Source organism: Seriola dumerili, unplaced genomic scaffold (assembly GCF_002260705.1).
Source record: "Seriola dumerili isolate Sdu_G_001 unplaced genomic scaffold, Sdu_1.0 BDQW01000478.1, whole genome shotgun sequence".
Classification (NCBI taxonomy): domain Eukaryota; kingdom Metazoa; phylum Chordata; class Actinopteri; order Carangiformes; family Carangidae; genus Seriola; species Seriola dumerili.
The window spans coordinates 6,174,888-6,189,081 of record NW_019174733.1 but is presented as its reverse complement, the minus strand read 5'-3'; the positions used below and the strand labels follow the sequence as shown (position 1 = coordinate 6,189,081).

Here is a 14,194-nt window from a genome sequence, read left to right as displayed (position 1 = left end):
AGAGATTTGGTGATAGGATCAAAAGCTGCAGATCAGAGAGTCATTTTTACTGTATGCATTTTTATGTGTAGAACATATCCTTGTGACACTGCTAGGGTGCAAAAAAGTTGTGTTTGAATGTGCTTTGAAACTTCAAGTAAGGTTTGTGTCATCTCCATTTAGACTGTGTGACATAAACACTTCAGAAACAAACAACAACAAACTCTATTATCTTAACAGATTTTTTTCTGTCTCAATTGATAAAATTGGATGAAAATGGAGACTCTGAAACAAAAATAATATCACAGGAAAATATTTTGTATGTATTTGACCCAAAAAATATGTTGGCCCCTAATTTACATCAGTGGGGCAGTATGTCAATATATTTTTTTTTTTGAGTGGCGCTCACCAATTAAACCGTCTTCTGTTCAATGGCAGACTCCTTTGTGTTTCCGACACTAGTATCAAAAACAATAGATCCAATGACATGTAATATCTGGGATGTCTGTGAAATAATAAAGGTAGGCAATACCATACTGACTATTTTTACACTCTCTCTCTCACAACTGAAGAGTTTAAAGTGATCATGCAGGATGTTGGTAATGAGGTAGAGAAGCCATGTCAGTGAATAAAGCAAACTTCTCAAGTGAAAATGAAAGTTTTGAGAAAAACAGGGTAATGATACTGTGAACTTGGATTTTAAAAAGTGGAACTTTAATCGGTCATGAACTACTTTTCATTCACAAATGAAATGCATTAAACATGCTTTTATTCTACTGTTATGCTTTCCTCTTCAACCCATAAATCCCATTACTGGATTAGATTTCTGCGATTTGACACTGTTAGGAACGACGCCACCAACGGAACTAAATAGTATTAAGAAAGCATGGAGCATGATTTATTCTCACCAATAATAATTACATTACAAAAGAACTTATTAAGTGCTGTATAGAAAGCAGGAACATAAAAAGAAATTTAGTTTAATGTGATAATATAATATAAAGCCTCAGAAATTTCATAAAACAGTAATCCTAATGTGAAAGTGAGGCTAATTTCCACCAACACAGTAAAAATGAATAAATATCAGTGAGAGTCCTGAATGACTTCTTGATGGTCAGACTGTTAGAGAGGCACTGGTCCCAGTAACAACTTCTCTCAGCATGCAATGTCATAACAGAGGGTGCTGCTGGGTGGATGCACCCTCCACCCACTACAACCGACTCAGCCCAGATAAGATCTAACTCTAGAGGTATCTGCCCCACTTTCTATTAATAGTGCGGTGACCAGAGGTACACATGAGCATACTCGTGGTCCCTGGATGTATGCACAGCTGCAAAGACACCACTTCAGTGCACTAAGAGACACACACACACACACATACATAAACACACACACACACACACATACATACACACACACACACACACATATATATACACACACACACACACACATATATATACACACACACACACACACACACACACACACAGGCATATAAACATGCTCTGCTACTGCAGCTCATATGTATTGTCCTCAGTCAGACTCAGCTTGACACAGATCAGTGTGAGGTCAGCAGCCTATTAAGGTGACTGAGAGGTACAAATGGAAGTCAGGCTATGTGTGTATCCAGTTCTCATATTATGTTAAAACTTATTTATGTTTAACTCACTAAGACACATCTCGTCTGTTCTGCTTCATTGAAGCTGCAGTGTTAGTGGAGAAATTAGTGTGTGACGTGTTCTCACCTGTAGCATGAGCTCGCAGTCATCCCGGCCGACAAAGATCATTTCCCGGGGGAGTCGGTGGCGAGTGCCCCCGCTGCTCACCAGAAACCAAGAGGTCACACTCATCTCTGCACCCTGCTACTGCCTCTGGTACACACCTGCTGGGACAAACACAAACACATCTATGTTTAACTAATCTGTAATTCAATGAACAGAGTTGTCATTTAGCTGCAGTAGATCTCACAGCTGTAAAACTGCTGCCACAGCTTGAAATATTTACATGCGATCTCAATTTAAATGTTATTCTGTCCTCATGTCATGATATGAACATCCATGCGACAGCCATTCTTCAAACACCTAGTGAAACAGTTATGAGAAAGATCCTGAATCTCATAATCTAAATGAACCTTAGTGCATCACCTTTAAAAAAAAGTAGTTTATTCTAGTAAAATTCGGAAATAGTTGCTAAATTCGAGAATTATGGAAAAAAGTTTTGAAGACAGTAAGCAAAAAACAGCAGGGACACTCACTTTCAATTCTATAAAGTTGAGAATGAATTTATTTTAGTGAGTTGTACTACACACCTCTGGTCCAGGTAGCTCACTGCTGATAGACCACTGACAGCACAACACAGCTAGGCCATCCTGAGAGAAGAGAAGAAAGAGGGAGAGTTTAGTTTTTTTCTTTTTCACTTCTCACACAGGCAGAAGAACACATCATATTCAACATAATAGAATTAGTAGCGATGTATGAAAGAACATATGAAAAGATGAAATACGACGGCAGAATATTAGGCAAAGTGTAAACATTGCTGGAGATACACTGACTCAACCCACTCCATCTTGCTTCATTTTGTTTTGCTGGTAGGGGGAATGAGATTGAGTGGGCGGTCTTGCAATGTGATGCCTCACTGTCTACGCCTGGAAATGAACACTAAGCCAGCCAGTAAGACACATCCTTTCTCTCTCTCTGCCTGCCCTGATCATTGCCAGATGTTAGAGGAGGAAGTGATGTAGGAATGTTGGCCGGCCTCACCAGCAGGACATTTATGTTCCCTCCTGTCTCCCTCCTCCCCTCGCTCTCCTTCAGATGAGCTGGAAAGGAGGTCAAAGCCAGCCACTCTGACTTACTAACTGCCCCGGCCTAGAAGAGCAACATTCAGCATGTTATCTGTATGGCTGTTTCCTTACTGACTGACTACATCGCATGTTAGGAGTTTTGTTTAATGGCTTGTTGAGTGATTGGTCAGATTGGTGGGATATTCTCATAATCATTCATTCCAAAGTTAAACATAGGCTTTAAAGGGAAGCTTTTCATGGTAATTTCAAATGTCACTAAAATAACAGGAGCTCTGTCGTATGTAGAAAGTGCCAAGAAAAGCTCATCAGAGAAGGAATTAAAGATTATTGAGCTAAGCTCTTGCTCACTTGACCTCATAAGTACTTGGTATACCAACTCAATAATCCCCTGGGTAAAATTTTAATCAACTGCACACCTCTGACGGTTCCTGACGCTGTTGGGAACGTGACTGTACAAACTCTGATGTCAGAGGGATGAGCGTTTCATGCCAGTAGCGATTTTATATGATGTATTAAACTTTGAGACAGTTGTGAAGTACTGTGATATATGTAATCTGCAGTCACAGATAAGTATTTTTCAAAATATATTTTTTGTCATTTTTGAAGAGCATGATGAAATATATGGATGAAGAGTAAAAGGAAGACCTGCGACAGGTCATTGGTAAGACTGGTTCCGTCTAGAATGGTCCAGACTTTTGTATTTCTGAGAAATAATCAATAAAACAAAAATTATTACCATTATAATTACCATTTAGTTGAATCTATTACCCATTACACTAACAATAACATTAAACTCATGCTAACCTTAACCAAATTAAATCTTTCAAACTTTCACCATAATACATTTCTGTGTCTTTCACCAAAATAACTCATCCTGACATTAGTGTAATAACTAAATTCAAGGAAAGAGGGACCAAAGATGCAAGATTCGATTTACTTAAATAAATCCAAACATATCATCACTAGCCAAATTACAACCTCATACATATAAGATGTTTGTCCTCTGCTTTGTCACCATTCATAACACTATTTACCAACCATGGCAACACTGCAGTTACATGACCACATTACGTGTCAGATATTATGAATATAGATCAGGTACTGTGTTTGGATGCAACACTGGAACAACACACTATGCATACATTATCAGAGAAAGCCTACAAAGAAAGGCACTGCCATTACACTATAATTATGTGTGGTTGCCCCTCCCCACTGTAACCAAAGTATCAAACTCACTGCAGACTGCCAGGTTAACGAGAATGTGGTCGAGGAGCCTGAATAAGATGCATACCAGCCTGTGTGGTGCCATTAAAAAAACTTCTGCTATCACACATAAAAGAGATGGCACAGCTGGAGGAATGCAGTGGTGGCCCAGACTAAGGAGAGACAGCTGAGAAGGAAATACTGTCTGCTTTACATGTGCTCCTTACAGTCCTAACGTTAAACACTCAGTTCACCCAAATTACAAAAAAAACATTTTCTCACTTAACTTTGTTGATGAAAAAGGACAAAAAAAATAGATTTGTTTTTGAAGAGTTGGTCAGAAATACCAGGCAATTTGAAACCTTGGGTTGCAAGAAATTCCAATCAACATTTTTCCCCGCTGTTTGACATTTTAAATAAAAGACTAGGGTTGCGACTATTAATTATTCAATTAATTGTTCGGGATATAAAATATTTAAAAATGCCTGTTGTAATTTCCCAGAGTCTAAGATTATGTCTTCAGATGGCTTGTTTGTCTGATCAACAGTGAAAAACTAGTAGTCAATTTACTACTGTATTTGATAAAGCAAAGTATCTAATTCTCACATAAATGACAAATTGTTGCAGCTCTATTGAAAACAATTATTTGATAAAATAATCTGCAGATTAACAAACAGTGACAACAAGCATCATTATTCGCAAAAGTAATTACAATAAAGAAGTGTTCAGGGAAATAAGACCTTTTTTTTTGTAATTTTAGGGGAACCAATCATTCCACCCATTTTGCTCTGACTCACTATGATTCATCATTTTTTGCTAATTTTCACATTAATGACAGACCTACAGCAGTAAACACTAAAAGTTATCATCTGAAATGTAAAGCAGGAAGAGAGTTAAAATATTGGTAATGGATATTTTCAGCGTTTCAGTACTGACAAAAACAAACTGTTAACAGTCCCGTTTCTCTCTAATCCTCATGCTACCCATTCACCAGCTTTCTTACTGAGGCTAATAAGGAGGAATGGTGACCTCATGGTTTTGGCAGGAATTCCCCAACTCCCAGACCAACACTTATACTATCTCCCACACACTCACACACACACAGAACTGAGGAGTGAAAGGGCAGGATTATTCCAAGCTGACTGTGAATTCTTTGTGTGGAGGAGATGGCAAGGACAGGAAGCATGCACAGTACTTCCTGTGGTGGACACTCATCTTTAGTGCTTATGTTGATTTGTTGACTGTCTGAAATGCCTGAAAAAATATGTGTTATCTTCAGTGAGGCTGCTAATTCACAACTCAAAGAAACTGAATCACATCGTCATGAGGAAAATCATCTTAAACTCTAACAATGGACAGATTTGAATCAAATGAGTATAAGCATTGTTATTACTTTTCATGATATAATAATAGGATGTTCAGAAAATAAAAATAAGTAGGGGGTTACAAAGTGGTCCTGGATGATTCGATTTATCAGCTGTGATTAATTGCTTTTACAGCTATGTTTCCGTTTGTTTCCGTCCTCCGTCTTTTCAACAATTCAAATCTCTTCCCTCCACTCTGAACCAGCCAATCACAAGCACAAGCTGACGGGATACCGGAAGTTGCGTCAGTGAGCACCGGCTCCTTAATCATCATCACCTCATATGTTTCTTCACTGCAACACATGGCTGCTGCTCTCCACGTAGCATCTGGCTCCACTGAGTGTCCCAGGATGATGCAACAGCTGGGTAACCATCAGCACTACTCATCTGCTTTTTTCTCTCTAACCTCCCAGACCGTCACATAACCATCACAACCCCCGATAGCTGACTCAGACCACATCACACACACACTGACAGCTGCTGTGTGTAGCCTCCACACACACATTTACACAAACATTCACATGCTAAGCAAACATGTGTGAGAAGGACAGTAGGAGAGAGGAAAAGACAGGCAGGCACAGAAAGACTACTCATACTCTCGTCACACATTTCCGCATGGTCTTATGATGAGAGCCAAACTTAGCCCTTGTAAGGGTGTGGTTGTGCTCCTTCATTGTAAAAAATGGAGCTTAATCTCAGTGCAGTTACATTAAAACTTACCACAGCAACAGAGGATGCTCACTCTACAGAACTTGTGTTGTAAAAAACAGGTTTGGCACTCCCTGTGTGCTTGCTGTACTTTTATGGGAAACAGAAGTGAGAAAAGAATGACACTGTCAAATATCATATTTTGCTACTCACCGTTTCATATATAGCACGACGGTCATTCAATTTAAAGATTCTAAGCATTAACTGTTCTGAACTTTCATGTCTGGTTGGATCACAGGAGAAATCCTCTGGCAGACAGGAGGTGATGCACTTTATGTTTACAAGAGCAGCAAAGGTTGACTGTTCTCATATAAATAGCACTCAGCAGTTACAGTAGCTTGAATGGTGATAGTGCCCTTAGCTGAACAGACAGAGAAAAAAGGAAAGGCAGCTTAATAGCAAAGATGTTGCCGGAATGTAAATAACATGACTCTTTAGATTAACACTTAATGTAAGGTGTGAAATTCAGGTTCTGACATGCATATTGTAATCAATATTGTGGCTTTGCAACAATGGAAAGAGATAACAAAGAGGGTACGTGCTAGACAACACCTTGGAGGTATAAGTAAAACCAATAATGGGAAAGTGCATCGAAGGACAAACAGAAAAGCAGCAGCCGATGCAAGGTCAGTTAGGACTTTCAAATCGAAGTCAATAAGTAATAGACAAGAGAGGGAGAATTGGTCTTGCAACCACAGAGATGCTTTGGGACCAGGGAAGCCTACAGACCCTGAGGGGTGTAAAGAACAAACCAGGCAACGGATTCGAGATGAGATAGCCAAACAACCTCTGGACAGACGAGACAAACGGACGGACAGACAGAAAAAGGCTTGTCTAGTCCCCAATGGTTGAATCTACTGCAGATTTACAGACATGAAAGTGTTCAGTAGAGGAGGTATACAATCTATTGTTCCTCTCTAAACTTCAGGCAAAAGGAGAGAATGGCCTTTTTCTATGATAACAAGGGGAAACAATATTTTGTCAGTTATATGAGCTATACTTTGTTGCTTTTTGGGCAGTAAACTTTATCATGTTGTAAACTTTAAAGTCTTATCATCTAGAAACTGATTTTGTGTGCATGTGTGATGCCAGTGTCACACTTGCATATAACTTACGGTACTTTATATGTAATATGTGTGAGGAATGAGCATATCGATGTCAAAGCTAAACCTCTGACAAGTAAATATATTTCTACAGGGCTGTCTGAGAGCAGTTAAATAACACAGTATATACGAAAAGTTCTTGGTCTAAAATTAAGAGTGCACAAAGGAGCACACTACGGCTGCTCCAGGGATATCAGTCTGTAAGTGTTTGATTCCATTTGACATTTGAATCAAGTTGGCCTACTTTACCTCTCCTCATAAATGAAAAATAGCCATCAAAGACCAAAAAAGCTCACTCAATATATTCTGATGAAGGGACCTCCTTTGACTTCGAAGAAACTTGTCTAAACCTTTTCTTTGTCAAGTCACTCCAACCTGAATTCAACATAGTAATTTGTCAGAGAAAACCTCAAAATACAGTTGCTGATATCCTTTATAAGTATGTCTGTACTTTTGAGTTTGCCATCATAGAGGCTCATTATGAGACCTGAGGCTGTAGTTTTACAGTGTGTATCCCAGCCAAGGATGCTCATCCAGCTTCCAAACACTGCTTGGAAAGGTGAAGACAAATAAGGATGGAAAACATTTTGACACATACACGCAAAGAGATCAGCTGTATCATTAGCCATTTTCTCTCACGTTCAATGACATGTACATATCCAACAACAGCAGCACAATAATATGTATCAAATGAGAAAGAAAGATGTCTTTACATTTGACTAAAGTGGGTAATGCTTTCCCCACTCTGCTTTCGTATATCTGGCTCCTGCAATTGGAATAAGATCAAAGGTAAATTTTGAATATAAATTGAAAAAATGTAACAGAGAAAAAAAAATAATTCATGCTATTGAATGAGACATTTTGAACAGTTTATAATTTATGCAGCCAGATAAAGACTATGCACCAACATTAATCTCTTTATGACAAAAATATAGCACCATGCAGGGAGATAATCAATCATTATGGTGTCAGTATAGTCTGCAGAAACTTGAGTGTGCATGTATGGCTTTATGTGTGTTAATATGGCTCATACAGTACATGCAATATAAGGGTGAAAAAAAAAATCCCCATGCAGCAGAAAAGACCATATGGTGCTGAAAAGCGGCCACACGCATCACATGAGCAGTTGGCGAGAGGAACAAACAAGCAAACACCTCCATTTAGCCAGCATCCGTCCAGCTTGCTTCATTGTTATCACCATACACAACCCAGCCCTCCCCTGGCCTTAAGACATAAACATAGCACATGCTCTGTGACCCCTGTGATCCACATGACCTACAGACTTACATATAGAAATATACACTTGATGTTGAGGGCTGTAAAGCATTGTGGTAAAAAACAAAACAAAAAACACAGTCTTCCCTGCAGCACTATCTGAGAAAGTGAAGTTATTATTCCTATGGAGTCTGAACGAGCTCTCGCAAAGATAAAGAGATAATAAAAAATAGATAATTAATAATCCAAGAGAGTTAATGAAGCACATGCCCTGCAGCATAGTCTTTTCCTGCGTATGTGATTAATTCTCCAAAGGATGTGAGCGTGGTGTACATTTTTCAGATAATATACTGAGATACACTCATTCCTGGAGGCAGTTTTCTCAATGGGGCATGGCAGCAGAAGAATAAATGAGGTAAACTGATGTGCAAACTTAAAGTAAACATCAAAATGTTGGAACAATAAATAAGACATTAGACTAGAATTAAAACAATTAGTTGAGTATAGTATTTTTCAATCTACAGAACATAAATTGGCAATAATATATATAATAAATAAATCACTGTAGTATGATCCCGTGGGCTTCTGTGGCTCCTGCTGAGCACATAATGACTGACCCGTGGCCCTTTAACAGGAACATTAGTATTTGGCCAACCCTGCCACGTTGATTATGGCACCAACAGTAATGCTGCCCACAGCAATAGCCTCAGCAGCAGACAAAAATAGTGAACACCCTCACTCTGAAATCCACACTGGCACTTAGGAGGAAAAAAACATCAATGTTAGCATAACAGGACAATCAGGGGGGAGCCTGGCAGAGGGAGAGATAGGAATGGAAACTGCCCAAATACAAGATCAATATCTGCAGTGGAAAGACGCACAAAATACTGGAAAGTCATAAGGGAGTGTGTTACACCCCAAAACAGATGTGAAGGTCATTCTGTTTTATTTTTCATTTTGAGAAGTCAGAAAAAGCCAAACACGCCCTTGATGATTATGTTTTTTTCTGTTTTCTGCTCTGCTGTGATGTCTCTACCCATTTTTTTTTTTTTTACCACAGACTTTTCTATTCACCTTCCTTGTTTCTCTCTGTGACACAAGTAGGAGCTTCACCAGGCAAAGCTATCTGACTCACATAACCCTTTATACAGATTACAGAAGTAATCAGATTCAGATTCACTGCTATTTTTAACCATAGACTCTCTGGTACAATACTCTTAAACACAAAAACATCTTGAATGGAATAGGATAGATTAGAATATTAGGTTGTTTTCGGTTACAAATAAAACTCCCTGGCCACTGAAGTAAAATGAACTCACTTCCTAAACTTCCTACTATACACAATAGCCGTGGGCAGGCCGGACAACAAAGTCCTCATTCCCAACTATACACTAGAATAGAAAATAGGGTCATATTATTGAAGCAAACCATTACTCTACTACATATACACACTACTCATTGGACACCAAGTTATCATAAGAATTATGATACTGAACCATACACCAAGTTGTATCAGATATGAGATACCAAGTTGCAGAGGTGAAATAGCCAGCTTTAAATTTATTGTGTCTGTTCAGTATTAATAGTAAACTTATGACAGTGCACATCGAGTGTTAACAAATAGCAGCTAACAATAGTCAGCTTGGTGACTGTAGGAATTTATATGATGTTAAGGTTTAGAGTTTTCCACAAGAAAAACAGAACAACACAATACAACTTCAACAAATATAAAAATAGAGTGCACTATTTCTATTTATTCACATGGTTTCCTATGTTATCATCAGCACTTTAACAATGTTAATGGACAGGTATGGGGGCAGGCTGGGCGGTAGTCGAGCTAGGACATTGCTGCGGTGAAACCGTCCTGTGACACTGACACAGTTTTTAAAAATGCAACCGCCTGTAGAGCCAACCAGCCTGCCGGCAGCCGCATTTGCAGAGAGGACACGAAGGAGATGGAAAAAGGCAGGGTGAAAGAGAGAAAGGAGGAAAAAAAAGGAGCAAAACTGGACTGGATGGTATTATCTGCACATTCTATGGCTCAAACCCAAAAAATTTGAATTCTTACAGCTGAGGGAGGAGGAGGAGACTAACAAGACTGACTGATGTGCAGCATATAGCTCTGAAGCTTTCAAAGAACATATCAGTCCTGTAAATGAACAGCCAACTGTGTTTCAAACACAGACCAGAAATGCAAGTAGTTCTCATTGGTACCCTTGACTCCCTTAGATGCAATTAAGGGAAATGATCAGGACGAATAAATACAATCAGGCTGCTGCTAAGAATAGATGTCTCCGTTTCAAATGTTTTGAACAGTTGAGTAACTTGTACCTGTCATGAGTCTGCTTCAAGCATTTGAACTGAAATCATAACAGTCTGTCATCTGATAAGTAAGCAATAATTATTACATCTTGCATAGATTTGTTTGTAAGATCCATGCAAATAAGGCATCTTAAAGATGTTTGTCAGTGTATAATGAGACAGTATTAAAGATACCATAATGCATTTACACCATACCGTTTGCTAATCGCTTGCTATTTCCCAAAGTTTTTATATCTTATGTGATGATGACAGCAAAACTCTAACTCAACACAAAGAGAGCGGATGCATGTAGGCCAGCTACATCTGCCCCCACGAAAACAAAGCCTCCACACAGGAGAGAGAGGAGGGGGTCTGACATCGGGAAACACTCTGCAGCTACATTACAGTCAAATACCTACTCATATAATCTACCCTTCAGGAAATATAAAGAGACACAAAGGGCACCCCGACGCTGCTATGTTTCTAATGAGACAAGTTAAACACAAAGCGCTCAATGTGATCGTCCTTCGTTGATGTGCATCCTGTCTCTGTAGCCTCCGTGCGTTTACAGGAGGATGCAACTAAAAAAAACAGGTCAATAACAAATAATAATAGCATAGAGGGCAAATGTGACCGTTTTTTTTCCAACAGAGACAGCAAAGTGGCGAGGCTGTGTCGCTTTACAAAGGCGGAGCAGGGCAGACTGGTCATGCTGCTGCTGCTGCTGACAATAGTAGCCATCCAGTTAGCCAACAGGGAGACAGACCAGTCTGTTTAGCCGTTTTAAGCACGACTGGGTGTTTGTTGAGCTTGTTTATTAAAGGTTGTACACCAATTTGAATCCAGGTATTGTGTTTCTAATGGGAGACGCTCTAAAATCTACCGAGAATTTTGTATCAACATGAGCACCCACACAGACATCAATAGATGGGCAGCAGAAAAGCAGAAAACCGACTCTTTCTATTTTTTCTCTAGCGTAAACTTCACCCGAGTCTAACGGTCGACTACCTAGCTAAAAGCATACTGTTAGGTTATATATTCTACTGTTCGCTAAATAAAAGTAAAAGTCCACTCCTCACTTACCCTTTTTCCTTTCTGGTGTGTGTTGCTGTTGAAGGTGTGTGTGTGTGTATGTGTGTGTGTGTGTGTGTGTGTGAGGAGCCCAGCCCTGCCGTTGCAGCACTTCAGTCTGGCTCTGTGCGTCGGCCTTCTCCCCTTCCGTTGCTCAGCAGTAACGCTGCTCCCTGCAAGAGAGCGGCGAGCGGACCCACGTCCTGACAGAAGCGTCACAGCTGCGGGGATAACAACCAGGACTACCGGTCACAACTTTCACAATAAAATCAGAGCGAAAACATCATGCAGAAGAGCTCATGGTTGAAATGACAGGCTTCGTTTCTAGGAAGTTGTGTGGCACAATCTGGGCCCCATACACAGCTTTACCCCCCCCGCCCCCCCCCTTGTCCTTTTAATTAATGTGTCATGCCTTTAACTGAATTAGCAAGTACACACGTGCATCTCTTGTGGTGATCAAAGTAGCCAATAGTTAAGTGTATGAGCATTAGAAAATACGTCAGCGTCTTTTCTCAATGTACTGTATCCATCACATTTTTCCTACATTATACCCTGATCACAAGATAAAGGTAGTCATCTTATTCAAGCCTTGACACTGTGAAAGGATTCCTGCATTTCATAATTAAATCACACCAAACTATTTATTTGGTCCAACAGTACTTGTTTACATATGCTTGCTAATAATATAAATATTCAAAATTGCAAATAAAAACAAACTTTAGCTGAAGAGCTATTGCACCCTGAGTCACAACAACAGAACACACCTAAAAAGATTTTATATTATTAATGTAAAATGTATTTGAGTTGCAAACCTTGTCCTGATGTGTGTAACCCATATAACATATACATCAGTGTCTAATAAGAAGTATGCTTTGTTATGTGGACTATGTTTGTGTGCCATGAGCTCATATAAACAATATTTATATAGCTTCTACAAGTGTGTGCAGATATTTTTGTCCACATAAATTGATTTGAAATAAATACACATGTAACTGATGTTACCTTGTCTGCCTTATAACTTTTTTGATTTGCAAAAAACTTCTGAAGAAGGAAATTTGGAGTAGCTGTAAATCAGGAAAATATGAAAGGCATGATGTGAATTTCCTTTGGAGCAGGCTAAAAGTACTGAAGATGAACATATGTATTCATGGAGTTTTCAACTGAGACAATCATACTGTTTGGGCTATCATAAATGAGTTGCAGCTGCAAGGTACTTCCAAATGTAATGGTAAATTGTACAGGATGAAATATAGCCTACTGAAATGCACGGTTTAAGGCAGGGGGATGTAGAAGAAAATTCTCTACAGATGGCAGAGGCGGACATTGTGCACGGACTGACTCAAATTACATATGCAGCTCATCTGATTCAGCTTTTAATTTTGAAAGCGTATGTCGTCATTTCCTGTGTTTGAGTGTGTTTGAGTCTGGCTTCACATCGTTCATCCTCAGCAGCGCCTGCGTCTACACTTCCAACCGTGGATGCTTCCAACTCTACCAGAAGTCCATGTCAGGCAGAACCGGGTGGGCGGGTTTCCTGGACCCACTGGTCACGTTTCAGGGTCTTTTGCTACTGTACCATTAGCTGGGCTGAGCCGCTGGCAATATTATATTTGATACTGAAAATGATGGCAGTGCCTGCTGCATGATGCGCAGCTCAAATGAATGAGTATACCCTGCAACAACTACAGACACGATCTAATTAAATGAGGATGTTGAAATTCAAGAACATAATAGTATCACCGGCTCGTTTTGTTGGCCAACACTTAAAAGTATTTATAGGCCTATATTTATTTGTACACCGCTTAATGACAATACTGTCATTGCAAATAAACGCTTATGAAAACCTAATCGGACCGAAAAGACGGCCTAATCTGTTCATTTGGAGGTTACTGGCAAAATGTTTTGTTTGCATCTAACGTTATAAAATCCTTTCCAAACTACCAAAAAAGAAAATTAAACGATGAAGACTAAATTTGTTATTATTTTAAAAGGGTGTTTTTTAAATGTATACTTCCAATAAAACAAATTGCCTAAAGCATAAGATAATTTATAACCATGCGAAAAAAAATTCAAAATCGGAACGCTACACTCTTGTTTTGTCTGGCACAGTGACGTAAAGACGTTACGTCCTTGTTGGCGTAAAAGCACTCGGTTTATAAATAGGGCCGTGCCGCTTGAAAAGGCGGGGCGTTTGTCTCATTTATTTTTGAACAGTATATCTAACCCTGTGTACTTTTTAAAAAATATTTTGTGATTTTAAACAGTAGGTTGTTTTTTCAAGGTCAGTTATTAAGTCGGCGCCTACTTTTATTGTAGTTAAAGGCTGGATGTTTCCATGAAATATCAAGTTAATTTGAAGCTTCGGCATATTAAAAATCATGGGTGTGATGTTTATATGTTTAATTTTCCCAAATAGCATGATAATTTATAGCGAAGCTGTACTG

The 14,194-nt window shown here is 39.1% G+C and overlaps 1 protein-coding gene across 1 annotated transcript in view; it reads right to left on the bottom strand.

Moving 5' to 3' along the window:
- cep170 (centrosomal protein 170) overlaps nt 1–1,832 on the bottom strand; it is a 30,908-nt gene extending 29,076 nt beyond the window's left edge. Inside the window, exon 1 of the mRNA XM_022763550.1 lies at nt 1,728–1,832. Within this exon, the coding sequence (XP_022619271.1) occupies nt 1,728–1,832 (105 nt within the window). The remainder of the gene's footprint in view (nt 1–1,727) is intronic.
- Nucleotides 1,833–14,194: the final 12,362 nt, after the last annotated feature.